General features: G+C 45.4%; 1 protein-coding gene and 1 long non-coding RNA gene across 2 annotated transcripts in view; one reads left to right on the plus strand and one right to left on the minus strand.

Annotated features, from left to right (window-relative positions):
* Window positions 1-1,098: 1,098 nt before the first annotated feature.
* LOC308201020 lies at window positions 1,099-19,395 on the plus strand. Its single transcript, XR_013956000.1, has 3 exons — window positions 1,099-1,273; window positions 6,388-6,500; window positions 18,218-19,395. It is a non-coding gene; the product is annotated as an uncharacterized lncRNA (long non-coding RNA).
* The window catches only part of HOMER2 (homer scaffold protein 2), a 54,856-nt gene continuing 46,309 nt past the window's right edge, over window positions 14,655-23,201 (minus strand). The window contains exons 6-9 of the mRNA XM_080607726.1: window positions 22,053-22,209; window positions 19,408-19,518; window positions 16,282-16,362; window positions 14,655-14,935 (exon numbers count right to left, since the gene is read on the minus strand). Coding sequence (XP_080463852.1) covers window positions 14,747-14,935; window positions 16,282-16,362; window positions 19,408-19,518; window positions 22,053-22,209 — 538 coding nt within the window. The 3' untranslated portion in view covers window positions 14,655-14,746. The remainder of the gene's footprint in view (window positions 14,936-16,281; window positions 16,363-19,407; window positions 19,519-22,052; window positions 22,210-23,201) is intronic.

Here is a 23,201-nt window from a genome sequence, read left to right on the forward strand (position 1 = left end):
CAAACCAAGCAGACAAAAGTGGCAGCAGAAGCACAGGCCTATGCTTTATCAGCACGAGGCACCTCTGATGTGATGCCTGCAGAGGGGAGCTGGTGCGCACAGGGCCACCGTGTGCCAAGGCCAAGCTCAGCTGGGTGTGAAGGCCTCACTGAGCTGGGGAGGGGCAGGGGTATTTTATGGCACAGAATTCAGCATCCCATGTGCTGAATTTCTCACACAGAACAGGACTGAGGACAAAATCTCATCCTTCAGTAGGATGAAGCTGAGCAAGAACTTCTTGCGAACATGGAGAGCTCTTCCTCAAGCTTACATGAGATACAGGCTCTTGAGCTTCATGTTTGGAGGTGTGGTTGTGGAAAGGGTGAACTGAAGAAAGGGACAAAACAAAATAGAACGACGTATATCTTTCCAAATCTGCTGTGTTTTCAGCAAGCCCTGAGGCCTGTTCCTGGTGTTGCTGCCGCACTGCAGCCCATGGGACGCTGGCGCCCTGCGGCCGTGCGTGTGTTTGCTGCTGTGAGGCTCGGTTTGTTCCACAGGGCCAAGCCACAGCAGCTTTTCTTTGAGATGCCCCAATATAAGAGGACCAAAAAAGATTTCTTACTGAAGTACTTTCAGATTTATCTTCTGGCTCTCTGTGACTGTGATGTGTACCGTGCTGCTAGCACCGGGCTATTTGCACCATGCAGGGACAAAAAAGTGGAGAAAGTGGGGTGGCTGCTTGGCTCTGTGACGGGCTGCTCTGCCAGACAGGATTAATATTAATCTTCAGAACTGCTGTGACAGCTCTTGAAATGTAATACCTTTCTTAAAGCATCTCCTCCGGGGCTAGTAAATGGACCCTCTCAGTGGGAATAGTCTGCCCTGACCATCTGTTAAACCTGAGAAATGCAGCTGTCTGGCTTTAAAGGGTTAATAGCGCACAGAACTGCTGTAGCCCAGCAAGGAGGCAAAGAATTGGTTCCTACAAATCAGTCAGTGTCCCGGCAGCTTGTGAGCTCTCAAACTAGACATAGGCAGGCCAGGCAGCTGCTGGCGGTATTTTTAGGGAGGTTTAAAGTTAATATATTCAAAGACTATTTGGTCTGATGGAGAGAGTTTCCCTTTGACAGCTAGCGCTTTGATCGCAGCACGAGCAGGATCGCACGCAGCCGGCACCCAGCGCCTCCGAAGCTCCTCCTCACGAAGCTCCTCTGTGAAGAAGCCCCCGGCAGCACACAGGGCTGATTCTCGGGCTGGGTACGGACTCTTCTGCAAAATGATACTGCATTAGGTGAGTCAGGGCTGAATGTGGACACCCCGAAGTGATCCAGAGGCTGATCTAATGGGGTCTTAAGGAAGGATGTCACTTAGTTTGTGCATGTAGTCTCAGCTCAAAGAGCCTCCTTGGATTCATTTAATACCATTTGGCAATTGATACTGATGTATGTAATGTGCTTCACCCAATGTTAAAGACCCCCAAGGACTCTCCCCATTCAGACCATGCGCTCCTCCTTCCCGCAGCTGATTTCTAAGCTGTGCTGCTGGCAGAGGCCGGGGAGCAGCCTGTGTGCCCATGCCCCCATGGCTCTGAATGGCCCGGGGCCTGCAGCCGGGTTGATGGTATCGAGCAATGTCTGCCGGCTCGGTGTCACTTCTCCAACCCATAACTGGGCATCTCCAAGGCTTCACTGCCTTATGGATGGATCCGACAGGGTGTGGTTGTTGAATTTACCTGCTTCTTTAGCCTGTTTTAAGACTGATCATCACTGCAGGCAGAACAAGAGGGCCATACTGTGCCTGACAGCTGCAGCCACTTGCCTTTCTCTGCCTTCTTGTTAAAACAGCTGGACAAAGGCCGAAATCCCGTTGCTGGTGCTGCTGCTGCTGGTCTCCTGCTGCCCCTCATGCCCCAGAAACCCCTTCGCCCACTTCCAGTCACTTCTTTTATCCCTTAAAATGAGAAAATGCAGATGTATGTCAGGACACCTGGAGCAAGAAGAACAAAGCTGATCAGTATGAAAGCATTCATTAGGAAAACAAAAAGATGAAAAATGCTTCTTGCTGCTGTCCTTTTTTACAGGGAAGAGGTGGGTAGATAAGTGTGCACCCTTTGAGAAAAATGAGATTTGAGGTTACGCATGCTTTCAACTGAAAAGCATTTTTAATCCCCAAACTTCCTGTTTGCATCAGAGAGAACAGTTGCACACTGCATGCCATAATAACGTGGTATTGTGAGAAAGAGGAATGCATCATTTCAATTAAATCCACAGCGATGATAAAAGGTGAATGGTATTGAAGGCATCTTTTAATAAATGCCACGGCAGAGCCTGGCAGTGGAAGCAGCTCAGAACAATATGTGACCGAATCCCTGTGGAGGGAGCACACACTGGAAGCTGCTCCAGAACATGGCATTTTTTTTTCCTGGTGAAAAAGCGTGTGATTTTCATTCTCAGCATGTCATGCTAAGCTGAAAGCAAGAAGCAGCAGAATTAAATCTGCTCAGGTAGCAGTGACATTAACAGCTCAGCTACTAGTGAAAATGCTGTGTAAAACAAGCCATCCTTAGCAAGCCATTGCTCTAGCATTAAAAACAATTCACTAAGTGCTCAGAAAATATATTTAACCACAATCTACCCTTGCTTATTTTCCATCGGACACCCCCTCCTGCCCCAGTTCCCCAGCCCCTTCTCAAGCTCCCCTCTGATCATCTCCCAGGCAAATCCTCCAGGTTTATCTGCCACAGTTTTGGGGCTTCATCCTCTGGCTTCAGCCCTTGGCTGGGGGTGATGGCACCTCCCAGGGACCATTACATCTCCAGCAAAGAGCAGAGGACATGGGCAAAAAACAGCCTCCTGGGCAGAGGGCTGCAGGTGAGCACAGCCAGCCCTGAACAAGTGCATCCCAATGGAAAAGGGAGCAGCGAGCCACAGCAAAACACAGAGCTGCCCTGCTGATAGCCAAAGGATGTGGAGTGTGGGGAAATGCTCTTGCATGGCTTTTGTTTTGATGGTGAACAGCTCATTATCCTGAAACCAGGGAAGTGCAGATTTCCACCATCCCCTCCCTCCCGGCTGGGCTGCAGCTGGGAAAACGCACTCAGCATCCTACCAGGAGACTGGTCTGATCCCAGTTTGATTCAGTTAGTCACTCTTAATGTCATAACAACACTTGCAAATGCCCTCTGTCCCAGGGCAATATGTCCTGCCTTCCTCTGAACACCACCCTATAGATGTCTGTTCAAAAGCACAGGCTAGCTCAGAACCAGCAGCCACCCCCCCCACTCCGTCCCAGCTTCCATCCGCCTCCCACAGAGGCGGGTTTGGGAGCACCAGGACCAGTGACGGGGTCCTGGCCCTTCAGCAGTGGGCACTACAGGTGCTGGGGTGACGAAGCAGATCTGTCCTGCTCCAGGAAAGATGCTCGAATCGATATTCATCAGCAAGTGAGTCACTGCCCGTCCCACGGTCTCTTCCTGCTAAGCAGCGGTGACGGCAAAAAGGGATCGAGCGCCTACATGTCCCCTAGCCTACACGGAAACTCTGCTGCCGTCCCCTCCTCCGGAGCCGTCAGGCCAAGTACTTCAGAATAAATATGCTGAGAAGTGTGCACGAACACACAAGTCTGCAGCCGGGCACACAGAGGGGAAAAGCAGAGGTACATTCTGTCTGCTGTGCCCAAAGGAGTGCTTTTCACAGGTAAACGCTGTGGGAATCAGATCGTGGGGACTCTTGGGGACAAGGCCGCTGCCTGCCCTGTGAGGGCACCTGCCTCACCGGACCAGCCTCTGTCCCTGCAGGATCGCTGCCAGCACTGTTTCCCATGGCGATGTGAGTGGCTTTCTGGCAGGGTTGCAGTCATCTGTACAGCTATAATTAACCTTCAGCTGGGTAAAGAGACATCTGGACCAGAGGAGAACCAGACGTCTAGAGAAACCCCTCAACACATGCCTCCTCTGCTGGCCTCACCTATGAAGAAACACTCACCATTGAGGAGGGGGGGTGTTTGTCATCTGCTTGGCCACATCGTGAGCCAGAAGGAAACAGCAAAAAGAGACTGGAAAGCACAGCTGGGGCATGAAGCATGGCAGCATCCTGCATCCCCTGGGGATCTCATGCTCAGTGTTATCTGTTTACACACGTAACACTCCCTTCACCTTCACGTTTTTATCAAATACAAAAAACAGGGACTTGTACGTCAGTAATACTTTATCCATGCATTTACGTTTCTTTTTGAAAGAGGAGACCTGATCAGCAATGCTGGTTGTATCCCAAAATGACCGAAAAATCAAATTTATAACAGCATCTATATCTGCTTCTGAAGAAAGCTGTCCAGCATTTGTTCAAAACCTTGGCAGGTCTCCAGTTCCCACCTGTGAGATACAAAAACAGGAAAGCTGAAGCTGTGCTTCCCTAAGGTGGGGACATCCCACCTGACGGAGGGGCCAGGACCCTGGACCCCCCTCATCTTCCGTTTGTACCAACAAGGCATACAAAATCTCAATTTAATGGAGAAGAGCAATGCTGCTGTGCAATGTGTCACTGCCTCTTTTTTATTTTTTTTAAACAGCATTTGTGTGTGTGTCTCAGCACTGTCCTGAAGCTATTCCCCTCCCACTGCAATGACTGTGCTGATGACCATGGGACCTCTGCACCGTAAGGAGGAAGTGAATCACTGCATTTTCCCAGGTTTCAGAGCCAGGGATTATCTCTATAAATGCACCCAGCACTGCTGTATATAAGCAGGATTTGAACAACATAAATAATTTCTTTCTTGGGTTCTTTCTTCATGAAACTCCAGGATCTCATTTGGCATCATTCATTGCCAGGCTAATGAACAATGCAAACCTGCACTTGCCGAAAAATGAAAGCCGTTGCTAATGGCAGCAATGAAATAAATGGCAAAAGCCTGAAAATAAATTGCTTTGAAAACTGATACAATTCAGTATGACATGATAATGCAAAAAGGTTGCTTGTCCGGGTGTTATTTGTAATTCCCTGTATGTCTGAATTCCCTCCAGCCAGCATACATTAAACACAATCCAAAGCATATGCAACAAATCATATTCAATGATGGAAACTTGGGAGAAAAGCAAGAGCTTGATCTCTCTTGATTACAACAAGACACAGACTTCTTTTTTTTTGCAGACTGCCAGTACTAAGGAGTGAAGAGCACATTAAAGGAAAAAAAAATACTCAAATCAATGTCCTTCATGTAATGATGAATACATCTGCTCATAAATGTGAATAATTAGATGCAGACCACTGTCACAAAATGTTGTTCAGGGCATGTAAGCCCTTGTGCAGACTGTGGTGTCCGTCCCAACAGGGGAGGAGGTCGGTGTGCCGACTGGCGCGGTGATGCTGGTCCACACGCGCACGAGAACATGCATTTGTTAAAAGAGGCCTTGTGCATTGCAACCTAGTTGGCCCCAAAGCTCCGTTCAGGCTGGATTGACTCAGAAAAATGTTTTTAGCTGCTGCTCCTGTGCATATGGGGCCTTAAAGAGGCTGGGCCCCAAATTGTCACTAATATAACCGAGCGGCAACAAGGATTTCTTATTTTCACCCCAAATGAAAGTCAACAGCTTTCCATCTAGAGATCATGTCAGACAGCGCTTCTAGATAGATTGAGCTGTTCTGACAAGGTATTGAAATGTATTTGATTTCAAAGGAAGGTGTTGAGACCTGAAGGGGAGCTAGCAAGGAGATTGGGCTTTGAAGGATTCGCAGGCAGAGGTGCGAGTTAAGTACCACTCAGCTGCGACGGTCTGGCAGATGTTCCCAGCCATGCGTGATTGCAATAAGCTTGGAGGTGTTTGCCTTGTAAAGGTTAACCAAGCTCTTAAAATTCACCAGCCCTCAGACCTTTGTAGGCCAGGACGTGGGACAGCTACATGGCCACGCTGCTGTGATGCGTGTCAGGTAACGCCATCAGAAGGCGTTCCAGGTTGCCCACCTGGCCTTTACAGAGCTCATTTCTGAGGCTGGATTGCCGCCTTCAGTGCTGCCAACTGCAATCAGATCTGGCAGGGCCCCCGGTAGGGTAGTTTCTGCTGTTTGTAAGGGGTGGTTAGGCTTTGCTCCAGGCAGTGCAGTGGCTGAAGCACAGCTGCAGGGCAGGGCCAGAGCTGCGTTCACTGCCTGGCTTTACCTCTCCAGCCGTTGCTGCTATACATTGATATCTCACACACACATTGCAATTGTTCACAGGACAAGGCTGGCCTGTTCCACGTTAGGCTCACTGGTGTGCTGTTCTGCTCTGGTTAGCAATGCTGATTAGGTAAAGGATATTTATAATCTTTAAAATGATTTACTAGCTTTTGGACACTACTTAGGAGATAAAAAGAAATAGATGAAAATGCAGACATTTCGCTACTTATAAACTGACAGAGGGTCTCTACTGCAGGGAAGTGTGCAGGATCCACAGGATGTTCAGAAAGGCAGTGAGAAGGATGGGATTTGTGCGTGAGCAACACCCAGGTCTCCTCTGAAGTCTGGAAACAGTGATGAGAACAACAGGTAATTAACACCTTGGGTTCCCTGCCCTTGTTCGGTGCAGGCATACCTTTAGATGAAAAGTGTGGCAGATGAAAAGTGTTTGGACAGGGTAACGTGGGATTTTGTGTAAGTCCAGCTCTGTCACCAGTTACATGTGGCACACAGAGTACAAGCCTGCTCCTGCCTGGCGGTCTTGCCCCACACACACTGCCTTTATACAGCACTTCCCGGTGGTGGTGTGGTGGTTTTTCCCTCTGAAAGGAAAGATGTTAGAGTTTAAGCTTTTCCTGTGTTGCTGAATGAATACAGGGAGCGCGCAGTGAATACCAGGAGCACGTATTACTAAGTCATTCATCTGCTGATGTGTCAAACATTACACCAAAACTTCATCTCACCTTCACTCGTATTTTCATCAGAAATCCCAAGGTGGCATATCACAGCTCGATACCACATAGCTAGGCAAAAACCTGTTTAATGAATAACTTGAGAGGTACAAACCCCATTTTGGAGGCTCTCCAAGCTTTCTGATACGAATCCAGTCAAAAGTGAAAATGAAGGGATTATCGGCACGCAGCAGCTGATTTCCCTGACGGCTCTCCGGCCTGGCTGTTTCTGTTGGAAGCGTTCATCACCTGCACGCCAAGCAGCCAGCGAGGAGCAGCCTTTCCCGCTGACCACTTGCATTCTACCGCAGCACACATAAGCTGCTTTCAGAGCTCATAGACTGCTCAAGTTTGCTGAGCTGCTTGTCAGAGCTATTGATGGCTCCTTGTAGAAGAGCTTTGGTGAAAGGTCAGGGGCAGATGTGCTTCTTGCTCACCCCAAGCCTGACATTTGCAACCTTGTAACCCAGAGTAACAAAGGCGCAATGAGCCTTATCCATTTAACATTCTTCAAGCCTTTTAAATTCCTTTGGGAAAGCCTGGGCTGATGCCAAGACAGCAAACACCGTTTCCATACAATGAATACAACGATGCTGAGAGCATGTTTATGTACATAGCTGCACTGCAGTGTTACCCTCTCCCCAGGGATGGGCTGTTGAACAAGGACTGTGTCAGCAGACACCAGTGGGGACCTTGGAAAAACTCCTCTGAGAGGGCTCTTGTTAACCTCTGGATGCTGATGGAGAAGATGATTGATGTCAAAACACCCCTAATTTCAAAGCAAAGAGTTAATTCTGAGTCCTATTAGTCCCTCCAAAGAAAATGCCAGAGTAGCTCTGGCTGCCCCTGCGGCTGCTTCATCTGTTACGGGACTCCCATGGGGCTTGGGGTATGCTCGGTCCTGAGCATCCTCCAAAAACGGTGACAAAAAGACTTCTTCTACTGATAGACCTTTCTCAGCACGCACTAAGTCCCAAATTCCATGCCACAGTATTTCTAGAAACTACTTTTCCAGTGTAGCATGCATGTACCTGTCCAGCCCTGGATGTGCTAACAGTTTGAAAGAAGTGAAAGAGGACAAAGGCTTTTAAGCGCCACCTCATGGAAAAAAGGTTTTAAAGAGGGTGTATCTAAGGCACTATAGCATATGTATAGATCAAAATCACATTCTTCTTATTAAATAACAGGATTACCTTGAGTTCAGCGTCACAACCACCTGATACACTTCAGGGAAAGGACGTTCATTTTCTGAAGTCAATGAAGACAGCGAGACAAGAGATTTTACTTAAACTATATATTTTTACATAAAACAACTTTATGTTACAATAAAATCAGATAAAAATCACAAAGTTGTATAATAAGTTCATAAAGAAAAAAATCAAGTTTTTCTTTTATATATATAAAACCCAGCATTTACTGCTACTAGGAGTCTAAATGTTAACAATGACTGTCCATGGCCAATTTGAGAAAAAATAATAGGAGGAAAGTACTTTTTCACAGCAGACAAAATGACGAGGTAAGAGATGTTTTTACAATGATCCAACTGTAGTAAACACTTCAGTTTTCATTAAACCATATACTAAATATAACAAAACCAAAGAAAAATGTACATTTAGAGCACTGCAGTGTTTTCCCACAGTTGTATATCAACAAATTGTCAGTCATTCACTAAACTTTACTTGAAACAGTAAAAACAGGGTGTATGTTTATCTTCAGTACTAAAATCTCATAATAATCTAAATATTTTGGTATAGCAGACCACACTAAAACATTCCCAGAACTTTCAACTACAAGGGATATATTTATGTTAAAATCGATGTGCTTTGTTTGTTCTTCATGATGAGTTTTACAGAATATTATGTTCATGATCACTATTAGGCAATTAAATGAAAACATCTAAATGCTGCAAAATACTCTTTTATTGAGCATAACTCCCTTTTCACACACCCAGGTTTATCAATGTACTGCAAACTTACAAGCTTAGTTCACAAAACTTGCATTATCAGTCTTTTTTAGCTAGTATATGGCTAAAATAATTATTGCTGACCAGTGTTCAACAAAAATACAATAGCAGATAGATTTTTCTCAAGTGCCTGTCTTTGTATGTGCCATTATTATCAGGTAACTAAATGAACAGAAAGGAAAAAGTGATCTATTTCAAAATATGCATATAAAACTTTTTGGAGGTATAGGCACCTTCATTTGAAGACTGAGTTTAGGCTGTCTGTTTAAAAAAAAAAAAAAAAAGAGAGAGAGAAGAGCAAACACAAAACACAGCAGAAAGTCAAACTGTGAGACATCCCGGAATACCCCAAGCAAAGCCCCCGGCCAGGACCAGCTCTGCCCTGCAGCCTGCAGGAGAAGCCTCCTTTTGGAAGCACGTCACGTTTACCATTAATCTCCTGACTGTGTGTTTCACTTCAGGTGTCTTACTGTTTACCATAGAGAACATTATTTAAGACAAGCAGACTTCACAGAACGGTCAAGTTTATCTTCTAAAAATCAGTAGAAAGCACTGAGAGCTCCTCAGGACTGCGTGTGTGTCATCCCAGCCACCTGTGTGGGTCAGCCCACAGGTCTCGTGACTCTCCGCTTGGACCTGCTTCTGGATTGAACACCGTGTGCCTACGTATTGCTTTGCCTGACACATAGCTGTGTGGTGAGCATAAGTCATGGGAAGAAGTGTGACCGTAGGGTAGCTCTGTGTCTTACAGCTGCTAAACCGTGCCCACCACCACAAGATGCTCCCCCAGGGCTGAACCTGCCTCCCTGCCTCTCTCAACGTCCCACTGCAGAGCCCCCATGGGACAACAACAGCTCTTCGTGTGCTTGATGGAAAGTTTCTGAGTGTAAGCCAGCACTGTTTGATCGGTCCTGCTAGGCTCTCGTGCTGCTCGGCTGTGGGTGGGTGTTCGCCTCTCATTCCCCGCATCGCAATGTTTCTGATATGCTGAAGACTTTTTGATATTTTCAGGCTTCACAAGCCCAGAACTTCCCGGACAAAGCGGGAGGGGCCGACTGCTCGGCAGTGGCCATCCTACACCTAGACAGTCTGGGGCTGCGGATGGAGCACGTCCTTCACTGAAGCTCTGATAAAACCATCAGCAAACTCAGCTGCTGCCTAAGCAACTTACACCTCTTTCCTTTGGATTCAGCCTCTGTAACGCACTGAGATGAATGGGGCGCCTCACCCTGACGGTGACGTTATCTTGGTTAACCCATAGGCTAAGGAAGACAATGCTGTATTTGTTAGAAGCCATTATGCCTTTGAAGGGCTGTGTTTGGAAGAGCCTAAGGACACGCTCCAGGTCATGGCAGTGGCAGAGATGGGGACTTGTCCTCTGTTGGCTGGGGAGCAGTCAGAGGTGACCAGAAATGAATAAGGCAGCCATGGGGAGAAAGCGAACACTCAGGGAAAAAATTAAATGTTGTGACAGAAGAGTGACAAAGCACAGGGACAGTTTGTGCCTGGCTTGGAGGGGACGTGGTGCTTTGGAAGTGATGACGGGATGTCATGGATAGCAGAAACCCTCCTGGCTCTCTTCAGTTCATCGAGCTGCTTTAAAAAAAGTTCACACTACGTTTCTCACTAAAAATAAAATCAGATGTTTGTATTAAAAAAAGGTATTGCCTAAATAGCATGTGTTTGCTGCACACCTAGTGTAAAACCATTTGAAAAGAAGAGTGTACTTTGAAAGGTCAGATACACAAAGCGTGAGGAGGCACTGAATTACTTACAAAAACTATGGTTTTCTTGCACTTAGTTCACTTAGTAAAAGAGATGCCAATTAGACCCAGACAGAAAAACACTGAAAAGTATTGACTTTGCTGAAAATGCACTTTTAGGGCAAAAAAAAAAACTAATTGTGAATTTGACTCAAATTCAGCAAATAAAGATTCAGTCAAATAGGAAAAAAGCAAAAGGTCAAACTGTTTTATTTTGGTGTGTGAAACAAGGTTTTAATTTTTTTTTTTGTTTTGAAATAATTTATTCCAATGATTCGGCTAAGGTCATCTTCCAAAATGCTAAATACGTTATTTAGCATTTGATGAAGCAGTTTATTCCCCTTGACAGCAATTATCTCAAGGTGTTTTTCTGTCGCTGAACATTTTGAAGTTTTTAGTAGAACTGTTTAGTTTATCCCTTATTTTGGCCACAGAACTGAGAGAAAAAGAACAAAACACAACATTATTCAGCAGCTCTAACACCAGGTCAAAGGAATATCTCACTGGAAAACACAGAAGACAGACAGACACTCTCTAACCGGGTGTCCAAAGAGGTCAGCACGGATGTTTGCTCCCCGAGCCACCAGCCTGTGGGTGCCACCAGGGCAGGACACAGCTGGCGGGCAGCGGTGCGGCGGCGGCGCTGGCGCTCGGTGTGCCACGCACAAGGCTTTTGCCAACGACAACCGTGCAGCTGAGGTAGGAGATATCCTGCCAAAAACCACTCGGAGGGAGAAACCTGCGTCTGGAAGGTGAATCCAGGGTTGCTCAAGGTGAGCTTCAGCCTCGCATAAAGAGACCTCCGCTTAGGCTCGATGGAAGTAGAGCTAACCTTCTTCATCAGTGATGGCATGGGGAAATCTGGGTTTGCACAGTGCTGCAGAGTTGCAGTAATGAACAGAAACAAGCTCTGTACTGGGTAGGGGAGATGAGCAGCTGTTGGCAGCATCTGAGGCCATTTCGGAGACATTTGTGGGTTGGGGGAACTCCTCCTGCACAGCCATAGCCATGCCTGCAGGATGCTGCCGGGGGACGGGAGGCATTTTGATGCCAGGACAAGTCCCAAGGAACCACCTGGGGCTCACAGTTTGGCACAAGGGGGTTGCTGCCAGACCTTCACAGAGCTTCTAGGAAGGAATGGTGTTTTGTACCCCCATTTCCCACACAGTGGGATCAATGGGCTTCCAGCCCTGGGGCAGGGGCTGGAGAGAGGAGCTGCAGCTGGCGCATGCCCCGCCACTGTGCTTTTGTACTTAGAAGAGGAAAAATAGAATGGAAGAGAGGGAAAGGTTAAAAATACAGAGCTTCGGGGAGATTGTAAAGGGGTTATACATAGAAGCTCTCAACTTCCTGCGGTTGGGAAGGAAAAAGAGAGAAAGGGGATGATTATAGCAAGACCTTGGGTGCTTGGAGGATGGAAACATGCTTGGAGTTTCCCACATCATACAGCTGTGCAGAGGCATTCCTGACAGCTCAACATCACAGCAAGAGCAGATACAGAGAGCAGACATTTGGGGTCAGACTAGGAGAGGCAGCCCAGGGATTCCTGGAAGGTCATCCCTTATCGTTCCTCTAGTGAGCATGAAGCAGCCAAAAATAATTGCCCATGTCACAGCTATGCACTGGTTTAACATGCTGGTATTAAACCTGATCTATTAGATTGACGCAATCCCATAGAAACACTTTTCCTGCAATTTAAGAGTGGATTAACACATTCCTAATGAACTGAATCTGGGATAGACCTGACTAAAGCTAGAAAAACAAAAGAATCTGGATTAACCTCAATAAAATAGCTTTTTCACAGGGTCTTTTGCACCCCTCTAACCAGACTGACATTGAAAAAGTGTATTTTATATTAAAACCAGAGCAAAAACCCTAAGATCACTCAACGGCAAAAAGGAAGCAAAAGATGGAGCAGGGTCCTCCATGCGAAAGCAATGAGCGCTGTGACGGGAGGCCCCGACCACCTGCGTTGCTTGCAGCTCTTCACGGGGCTGTCTCCTGGCTCCCAGCTGACGCAGGCACCGGCTGCGCAAGGGAGCTCTACAGCAGCAGGGGAGGAGAGGAGAAGCGGGACGAGCTGCCTGTTACATGATCGAGTCTGTCTGACTTGCTATCAAATAAGAAGACTAAAAACGGAGATTGCTTGCTCACAACCACACACAGTTTCTGACGTCATTTTCAGTTTTGAGAAGTCTGATCTAACCCCGCATTATGCAACTGTTGAATATTCCACGCTGGCAAAGTCTAATTTTCACACTCCTACGTGCTATGTACCTGATTTTTATTTTTATTTTTAAGTATCAACAGCCTACAGCATTTTTTTTAAGAGACTTAAATGGTCATACTGGTTGTAAAAGGTCCTAGCTTCACATCTGTTGTTTAAAAGGATTAAAAGCAAAAATACAAAAAACTCCAGTCTAAACAACAGGCAATGATGATAACACAACAGTAACAGGTGAAATGAAAATTCAAGGGACAATTGCAAACAGAACCTATCTCCAGCATGTGGGTTATATGCCCATGTGCAAAAATTATTCAATACATGTTTCATGTATAACCCACATGTCTTTTAAAGGTCACTTTTAAAATAGAGATGTGCTGAGAATAAAAAACAAACAAAAACAAACAAACAAAAAAAACCTAAAAACAATATGCAAACAGCATGGCATGGGGATTTTATATGAGTCACTGCTGGAATGCACTAACCAGATGCTTAACCAAGCTTTCACCTGATATAAATAAATAATATCCCCTAAACAGAAGTTCTGTCCTGAATGAATTCAGATGCTGTGTAAACAGAATCTCAAACAAGCATACAGAGAAAGAAAAGAAAGAAAGTGACGGCAGTCCTAGGGATAAAAGCAAAACTTAGGCTGAATTCTCCTCCCTGGTCCTCTGTACATCAGTTGGTGATGCAGAGACTGTCCTTCTTGCTGGAACCTGATGTACGACCTTGCATTACTCAAAATGTATTTAGAGCTGCTGAATAATCAGTGAGAGACTACAACCCTTTCTGCCTTTGTTTTTTTTTTTTTTTTTTGACAGTCTAACTTTGTGACTAACACCCACCCCCTTTCCCCTGAGGGGGGAGTGCAGAAATCATAGGAAAGAAAGACTTTGGGTTTCATGCAGTCATTACCTGCAAGTCTCCTGAGCAGGAAGCTGTTTCTGAGTAACACCCTTCCTACCAACTTTACGACGCTTTTCACATCAATGTCTCCTGATCTGCCACTGTGGAAGCTGAACAGCAGTGATCAAGGTGCACAGAGGTGCATGTGCCCTGCATACAAAGCAGCAGTACGACTCCTTCCAAAATAAATATCTGGTCCCAAGACACAGGTGTGCATTTTTCAGATACACAGAGTGGCTGAACTATACAGGTTCAAAACTGAGGGCCAAAGAGAGATGATCTTGCTAAGCAAGGGAAGCTGTTCTCTCCTACCAGTTAAGATGCTTGGCTTGAAGTAAGAGCTGGAATTCATTTCTACACTGTTAACTTTGCGTGGACCCAGGCAAGCACATGCTACCTGAATTGAAGGTTATATGAAATCCTCCGGATTTTTTCTGCGAATCAGGCCTGATTGACATGGTCCCTAAAGATACTGGCATGCGTGTGAAGTGATTCACTTGACTGCAGCTCATCACAGGCGCATTTTACCAGGTTGATTTACAAAATGCAGGAGCTCCATCTAATCTTCTCTTTGCTCCGCCAAGGAATAAAAGTGTATGTTGCTAGGAGCGCTGATAGTCCGGACAAGAAAAAGACTTGTTTTCTGTTTCTATGGTTGCAACAGCCCTTAAGAAAGATATAAATTTCCCTGCAACAACTAACTGCATATTCATTTTAAGGTAGATCTAGTTCCAGATTCCTGAGACAGAACCCTCTACCTGTTCCCAACCCCACAAAGCCGGAGCAGCAATATAGAAAGTTTCTAATCTCAACAGAATTCAGTGAGCAGCACGATTGGTTTGGAAAACAAACAAACAAACAAACAAAAAACAAAAACCCAAAATAACCCACAGCAAATTTTCAGCCTCTATGTACAAAAATAATGCAAACAGGTGGAACATTCTAGTTATATTTCGTAAAACACACGTTTGAGATCAACAAAACATCAAACATCCAGACGCTAGATTACAAAAATCTATTGCCATCTAGTTGTCAACCCCAAGTTTAGACAGTCCTTGTCGGAAATCGTGTAATTCATCTATTTTCCCGTCTAGTACATCTAAAAAATTCTTTAATTCAGTTTTAAGGTTGGTCTGCCTATGTTTGCTCTCTTCAACTTCTGTCCTTAGTGTTCTGACTTTCTCTTCAAGATCTTTGTTCTTATTCTCAGCATCCTTAAAGACAAAAAAGACAGTAAGATGAATCATGGAGAAGAACAATGAACAGCATTTAACAGAGTAAAGCAACAAATGGCACCAGATCAGAAAAGTTTGCTTCAACTTCTGCAAACTGATTAACACAAGCACCTCTGAAGCAACTGACAAGTGCTAGTCAGATTAAAGGGGAAAAAAGCCCACGCAGGAAAGGACACATTAAGTGGAAAAGATGCTTTGCATCAGATTTTGTCATTTGGTTGATATCTTAAAATTCAGCTGGATTTAAATCACACAGTGTGCATATATTTCTGTCATTGCTACACTTGCAGAATTAGACACTGTGCCAGCAATTACATACAGAATTATCTATGGCGGTTTAACCTTCAAAGACAAGCTTTAGAAATGACTGCCCAAGGAATAATATTGCTTTATTCAGTACTTTGGGATTTAGTGGTACTTTTTTAAAGTTCTGCATCGCCTCTGTGCGAGAGCTCAGGCATGCTATGGGGCAGCCCAGTAACACTTCCCTTGCTGTATTTTGCTCCTGCTCCTGAGCTGTCCTGCCTGTTCTCCATTTCACGAGTGTAGGCACATGCCTACTCTCCCCAAAAGCCAGAGGCATCATACTTCACCACGCTGAATCAAACCATCTGCAGCACCTGCCACCCCTCAGTAGCCTTCTGACTGACTTTACATCACTTAGATTATTAGAGCGGTGGCACGATTGATTGGATGTGATTTCGTTCATGAGCCTGCTTATATCTGCCCTCCTTCCATGTATTAATTTATTGCACTTTGAGCAAGCCCCGACTCTAACAAGTGTTGGCCGTGGCAAGCCCTGAGCCCCGCTGGGTGTGACCACCTCCAGCCCTGCTGCAGCCAGCGGTGCTGCGATGAGGCAGACACATGCAGAAGGCAAATGCGGCATCCTGGGGACTTTGTCCCTGGTGGTACGCAGCTATGCTCATCTGCTTCTTTCCTAAAAGCCTCCCCTGGTGTCACCGTAGCGATTAGCCACGGGTCTTGGTGTGCTGCTCAGCACAGGCAGCTGCTGGCAGCTCCACCAGCATGGAGTAGTGGAAATATAGGATGGGGAATAGCCTGGAATCGGCAGGAGATGGATGCAACATGAACCTGGGTGAACAAATTTGTGCAAACAGCAACGCAAAGAAACAGAGTTATTTATTTACTCCTGTGCTGGAAAGAGCACAGTGGATTTTGCAAGGAATTAGCATTTTTTGGTTTTGCAAAATGGAACTCTTTGCCTTCAAACCTTGAAGCCTGAGCAGAGAAAAGCATGTAGTTATAAGAAAGAAAACAGATGAATCAACTATTCGATAATTAATTTCATTGCTAAACTGTACCTGTAATTGTTGAGATACAGATTCACATTCTGACATTAGCTGTGGTATAATTTCACCCTGCTTTCGGAGCTCTTCCAGTTCCTTTGAAAACATGAAAGAAAAATAATTAATGCAAGTTTCAATTTAAAACATAATGAAAATTTGAGAATATGAAAGGACTCTGCATATTTTATTGTACTCAGCACAGTATTTGGACGTAAAATAATCAAAATAGCATGTCTGCATTCAAAAACACATGCTAATTTTATGCTATAATACATTTTTTGCTATATTTTTGACTTTGTTCTTCTACAACAGACAATGTAATCCAATATCTAGCATGAATGCCATTAATTATATTAATGAAATCTTAATCTAAAACACATATCCATGAGAAAGATACATTCAATAGGAGGGAAATCTGAAGTGCTGTAATGCTACAAGCAATTTATAGATGGTAGCAAAGAGCAAATTAGACATGAATTTTCAATGATATGTGGCAGCAAAAAAGGCCAGCGAAATTATGAACTGCATGTAGAGCGGCATCATTACAGAGCACAGCTGTGATGGGCTCTTCTCTGTCGCATAGCACTGAGCAACACCTCCCCAAATTTGTGTTCTATTCTGGCACTGCTATCAAAATGGAGAGGACTAGCTGAAAGGAGTTCATGAAAAGAGCAATGTGACTTGAGAGGAGACCGTGTCTCTGGCGGAAATTAAGAGTGCTGACTACATTAACACCACAAATGAACACCACCAAAGCGGGTAGCAGGGAAAGACTCTAAGAAAGCCTGTGCATTTTGCAGAAGGATTGTCAGAGTGAAAAGCACGTTTGCAGGCTCAAGAGAAACTCTGTGCCTTGAAGAAAGTGAAAGATCCTCCTGCAGAAACTCTGCCCACATGGGTCATGGTCTCAAGAGCAAATACGTGTGTGTTGACACAGCACGGCAAAACTATTGCCTTCTGGAAGGCAGACTTCTTGGCTATGAAACGTAATTTCTTTCCCAACAGGTGAACTTACAGCATGATACGAGTGTAACGATACACAATTCATGCTCTTCCTCAGAGCCAGACAGTAACGCTTTCAATACTTAGAGGGGTCTTATAAAAAGGATAGAGAAGGACTATTTACTTGGGTAGGTAACGATAGGACAAGGGAGAATGGTTTTAAACTAAAAGAGGATAGATTTAGATTAGACATTAGGAAGAAATTCTTCACTGTAAGTGCAATGAAGCATTGGATCAGGTTGTGCAGAGAAGCTGGGGATGCCCCATCCCTGGAGGCGTTCAAGGCCAGGCTGGACGGGGCCTTGGCCAATGTGATCTAGTGGGTGGCATCCCTGCCTATTGTGGGGGGGGCTGGAACTTGATGAGCTTTAAGGTCCCTTCCAACCCAAGCCATTCTATGATTCTATGTTTTGCCCAAAGCATCATTACATGAATAAATTAGTTTCTTTTTGAGAAACTCTCTACTTCCAAATCCAAATGTTTTTATTTTTTCCTCCCAATTTTCCAGCATTAGTTTACATTCACATAAAAAGACACATCACTTAATACAATAGATTCTTTTTGTAAACTGCACTGAATAATTTGTTTAACTGATGTAAGAGCAATTATAGCCAGGCAATATCCCAGCCACTGATATAGGGAAGGAAAGTGTAATTTACTTTTTATATTGAGGTATAAGTTCCCATGTGCATATATATATTTATATATGTATATATACACATAATACCCGGGAGCTCACATTAAAATATAAATATATTATAATATATACACTATCATACTGTATACTGACTATATATAGTATGCATTTGCATATATATACACTATATATATGGTATATGGCATATGGTATACGGTATACAATATATATGTCTATACAAATATTTCAATAGATAGTTTTGTCCTCGCTCTCATGTCTTTACATTTCTCTCTCCTCATTTCCTACATGAAGAGAATATCAGCAGTTCTTCCCACACGGCAACATCCGTGAGCGGACTTCACGCTGGTTTGAATTGCAAACCATGAAAAGGTCGCTTATGGGTGGTTTAGAACTAATCAAGAACCTGCTAATGTAAGTATGCAGTTGGAAAACAAGTTAATATATTGCCAGTGTAAATGGATGATAGGCTGTGATATTCACAAGTCAATTGATTTTCTGGTTCATTTGGTACCACATAAATGTGAATCTTGAGGAAAATGCTAGCAAATAAGGGTTATTATACATGCTATTACCACAGGAAGGCTGGGAAGAAAGCATGACATTTTCCTTTGAAATATGGTGCTGAAAACCATATTATATTTATAACAGTGCATCAAAATCCATCTCCCTAAACTATTTCCTTGTGCCATCTTAAAGCCCCTTAACAGTACTGCTTTTAAGAGCACCAGCTGAGATGCTGTAATGGCACATGGCAAACTTTACTGCACCTGCTGACAGCTTTTTCTCTTCAGCCAGCACAGAGCATTTGGTCACTGTAATGAAGGAAAAGACAAGGATCCCATTATTTTCCCCACAGTTCAGGGGCTCCAAGCCATCAACATCAATCTCCTTAGAAAAATGACCACCCTGTACGTCAAAATTGACAAACTGAGGTACTCAAAATGAATCTGAATTTCTCACTCCCGGCATTAGTCTTGAGATCAGAGGAGACTGTAAAATGGCAAAGCTGAAGCACAGGAGCCATTTGGGGGGAAGAAAAAAAAAAAAAAAAGAGGATCTGTTACGCAAATGCCAAATAGCTTTGTAAATGATGTCTTTTTAATGACAGGTCCCCCTGCTCCTGATGTCTGAGGGAACACAGTACACAGGCACCGGCAACTGAAACTATTCTCAGCGGACATCTATCTGGCTTGGGGCAACTCGTTTCACCACTCCAGCTCTTCTATTAGGAGTAAAGCACTGCATACAGAAACCACCAAAATAGTGTCCTGTCACAGCAATAATGCATCACGAAACAAAGACCTGAGGAAAACTATTGCTGAAGAGTTCTGCCCGGAAAATCTAGAAACAGGCAACACCCCAGACGTTGGACTTTTTCTGGCTGTAGGTGAGTCAGTTCACAAATCTACATCCATAGTGAGAAGGAGACAGACCAATTCAAACTATAAAACATATGTGCGTTCTGTAATCATGGCACTTACCAGCTCTTTGTCTTGAAGCTCTGTTTCCAGCTCCTGGAGACGTCTGCTTAGCTGTGCATTTCTCTCCTTCTCTTTATTTATTTCATTGCACTGCTCCTCTAGTTCTTCGATCTTTAAGAAATGTCAGACAACAGGTGAAATAGTCAGTTTTCTGAAAGTCTGGGGCAGATCATGGCTGATGTGAACAAGCATTGCTCCACCGAGCACAGGGAAGCGTGGACAAATTTAGCTGTCATAGCTCTGTTTCCTAGATCATAGCACTTGATTACTGCAACAAAATCATCGTTTCTTGCCTTAGAAAGAGTCCATGTACACATCCATGAGGGAGCCCTGGGGCTGTGTTTACTCTCTCACGCACAGTATCTCATATAATTACTCAAGGATGTGCAAAACACTGAGCTGCTAATCTAAGTGGGGCTGGGGATAAAATCTGCACTTCATTTCTGTGAAACCTGCACAGGATGGTAACGGTGGGCCTTCTCAACATAGAAAGGAGAAGAAATCTCTCCTACACTCCCAGTTTGGCCTCCTCAGGGTTTGCTTGTCATTCTGGCTGCAGTAAGAGGGACAGGGCATCCAACCCTTGCTGGCAGAAGTGGGAGCAGTGTTTGCCCTGCTGCTCCATCGCCCAGGGACAAGCTTTACTCCTCTCGTGCCTCCTTTTCCCCCTCTCCAGACATCGCTCCTGGGAGCTGCACTTCCCACAGGCTGATGGACCAGCTCATTAAAGTGTGTATTTTAATTCTTAGCTTCACACTGCTTTGGGATTATAACTTCACTCATTTGAAGGTAGAGCAATATGCAAAAAGTGCTGACCCAGTTAATGAAGGGGAAGGAGCTTCCCAGGGCACTGCGGCGGGGCGATGTGAGTGCCTGGTGAGGAGGGACCTGCGTGGGGAAAGGCTGAGAAAAACCTCTCTGCATGCAGAGAGACAGTGTGTTGTACAAACAGTGCTGCTGCACGGTCTGGCTAGTCTCTGGCGTGGTGACTTTGCAGCTGTAGCAAGGTGGTGCTTTGATAATCTCTTCATATCTCGGCTACAGCTACTGGGAAGCGGCATATTTCCTTGGGTAATGTTGGTGGGGACAACTCTCTGCAACCATACAGAAAAGTAAAAAGCTACACTGCAACTTAGGCTATTTTCTTACAACATGCTGTTCCAGGCTTTCACTTCTCCCCTACCCAAAAAGAAGCTGGATGGAGGAACCCAAATCATCTCGCTATTAATATTGTTCGTGTAACATCAGCTAACATAGCTCCGATTTGATCTCTGAATTACCACTATGCACACCTAAAATACACGCAAATAGGCAGAGAATATCTGCCTGGGGAAAAGGTTGCTTTGTGGGGAATTTCAGTGCTGACAGACAGCCCAGGTCACTGCTGAAATACTATTTGCAGCCTACTGACATACAAAAAGATATGAAATTCCTTCCTTGAAAGCAAACACTAAGCAAACAAAAATCCTCAGCAGACTGATACAACCTGATCTCTACACCACATCCCGGAGATCCACATAAGCAGACAGGGAAAGGATGCAGCTTTTTTGAAGAAGTCTGAGATGGATAGAGTGAAGTGATCCCTGCAAGTGATGCTCCTGGAAACCAAGCTCCCCCGTGCTCAGGCTGGTGCCATCACTATGTGGGGCTGTCACTGGCTCCTGGCAGACAGCACGGTGTTATTGAGGAGCAGTGCCAGGGAATACTCTAAATTGCAGCTTTAGAAATCTGAACTTAAACTTCTCAGCTGTTCTCTGTTTCAGCTGATGCTCACTCCTATCGCTACACTACTGAGAAATGTGTTCTATAATGGAGGGGAGTAGGCTTTTGCTGATGCCCTCTTGCAGGTTTCTGGACAACATGTGCTCAGCGTTAGCACCGAAGCACCGGGCTCTCAGCCCAGCCCTGGCTGCACCCTGCTGCAGCAGCTCCTGTCCCTGCTGCCCACTGCCAGGCCTGGCTTTATTGCTGCGTGGTTCTCAGCTTGGCCTCATGTGGGTAACCACGCCATGACCATTCCTTCTGCTCACTCACCCTCTGGCAGCGTTGAAGTGAGCTTTGAAAGACGTATGCAGCTGTAATCCTACTTTTACCACCTTTATCACCCTGGCCAGCAACCCAGCTGACACCGAGTTGCTCAAGCCAAGAGGCTGGGAGCTCCATGTGACGCAGCAGCACGTGTCCTCCTGCTGATCCCAGCCCCTTGAACTCCCCTGCCTGCTGCCTTAGCTCCCCCGGACAGCTTTCCTTTCAAAGACAGCGTCTGTCCCCCAACACACATGAAGAGACAAAGCAGCAGAAATGCTAGAGAAAGAGTAATGAAAGGAGTAACTAACCCAAAGAGATGTGCGTGCTCTGCCCCAGGTGAGACAAGGGGAGCACATAACAGCGTTCAAAGTGCCCTGGAGACAACTTTCCCAATTTCATTTAAGGCTCTCACTACAGACACCTTCTCTCCAGAACAGACATTTGTATCCACATCTTAAAAACCACAAATTTGAACCTGATGGCTGCATCTCAGTGTTGGCACTATTTTTGGCTACTCCCATCAAACAAAACCGCTGCGCCTTGGCTTGCTGGCGCTGACAAAGAACAGAGCATGAGGGTACCCTGGCACCCCCTCGCTGCAGCCAGCACGGGGCTACCTTGCTCCTGAGCTGGTCGTTCTCCTCCTTGCAGGCTGAGAACTGCTTCTTCCAGTGCTCTATGCTGGCGGCCGACTCTTGCAGCGCCGTGGTCAGCCTGGCGTTGCTCTCCCTCAGCGTCTGCAGCTCTGTCTCCCACTTCTTTACGTTGGAGGAACTGGGAAGGACAGGACGCCATTAGGTGCACTGAGCATTAATCCTGTGTTATTACTCTCTGCCTGTCTACAAACTCACCCACTGGCGGCACACGTATGCTGACATAACATCAAGCATCCTCAGATATATGTAACTGCCTCTAGTGATTACCCACCTAAGGAGAACATAAGCCTTGATTTGACTCCTGGCAATACAGAGGGATCCACCAACCCCAGCAACAGAGACCTGTGCTTCTGGAACAGCAGTCCTGCAGCCAAGGCAGGCTGTTGAGCTAAGCCATCACCTGGGATCTCTGCTGTCTGCAAGCAGGGGTTTTACCCTGGCTTTGAGCACATTCCCTGCTGCCCTGTGGAGGTGAGAGCTGTGCCTTGTGGTGCTTCAGCCGCATGTGCCTCGCCGTACTCCAGCCGCACTTGAGGCCTGGGTGCATGGGAGCTCGCAGCAGGGCATCGCTACCCCTTGTCAGGCAGTGCTGGGATCCTTCAGCATGGGCCACGTCAAGGGGTGGACACCACATGTAACTGCTTATAACTGTTTATGCTCAGCCTTAAATAGAAAAGTGTTACACAATGCTGGAGAATGAAACTACTCATTCCCCAAAAGCTTCAAGCTACCGTGCAGAGCCAGAGATCCAGGAGTGAATGGAGGCTCTGAAAGTCCTCCCACACCAGCTGCTGCGTGCCTGTGGAGGTGTCTTCAGCGGGAAGAATGAGCAAGCCTTACGATTTCAAACAGGTTTGGTTGTTGAAATGTCCATAAAGAGATGACGTACTTTAAGTGTAATATGTGCAGCCTTAGAGCTGGTCACTCTGTAACGCTGCTCATGTCACTGCTGCCTTAGTTTTTAAAAGGCTATATAAGAGTAGCTCGATCCTGATGTATTTTCTTTCCATTCACACACAAGAGGCAGGCAAGGCAATAAGATCCCAGAAGAGCATTGCAATATTTTAATGTTACAACTTTGCATATTCTGTCTCCTGTGCTTTCACTGTG

This window comes from Anser brachyrhynchus, assembly GCF_964034855.1.
Source record: "Anser brachyrhynchus genome assembly, chromosome: 11".
Lineage (NCBI taxonomy): Eukaryota > Metazoa > Chordata > Aves > Anseriformes > Anatidae > Anser > Anser brachyrhynchus.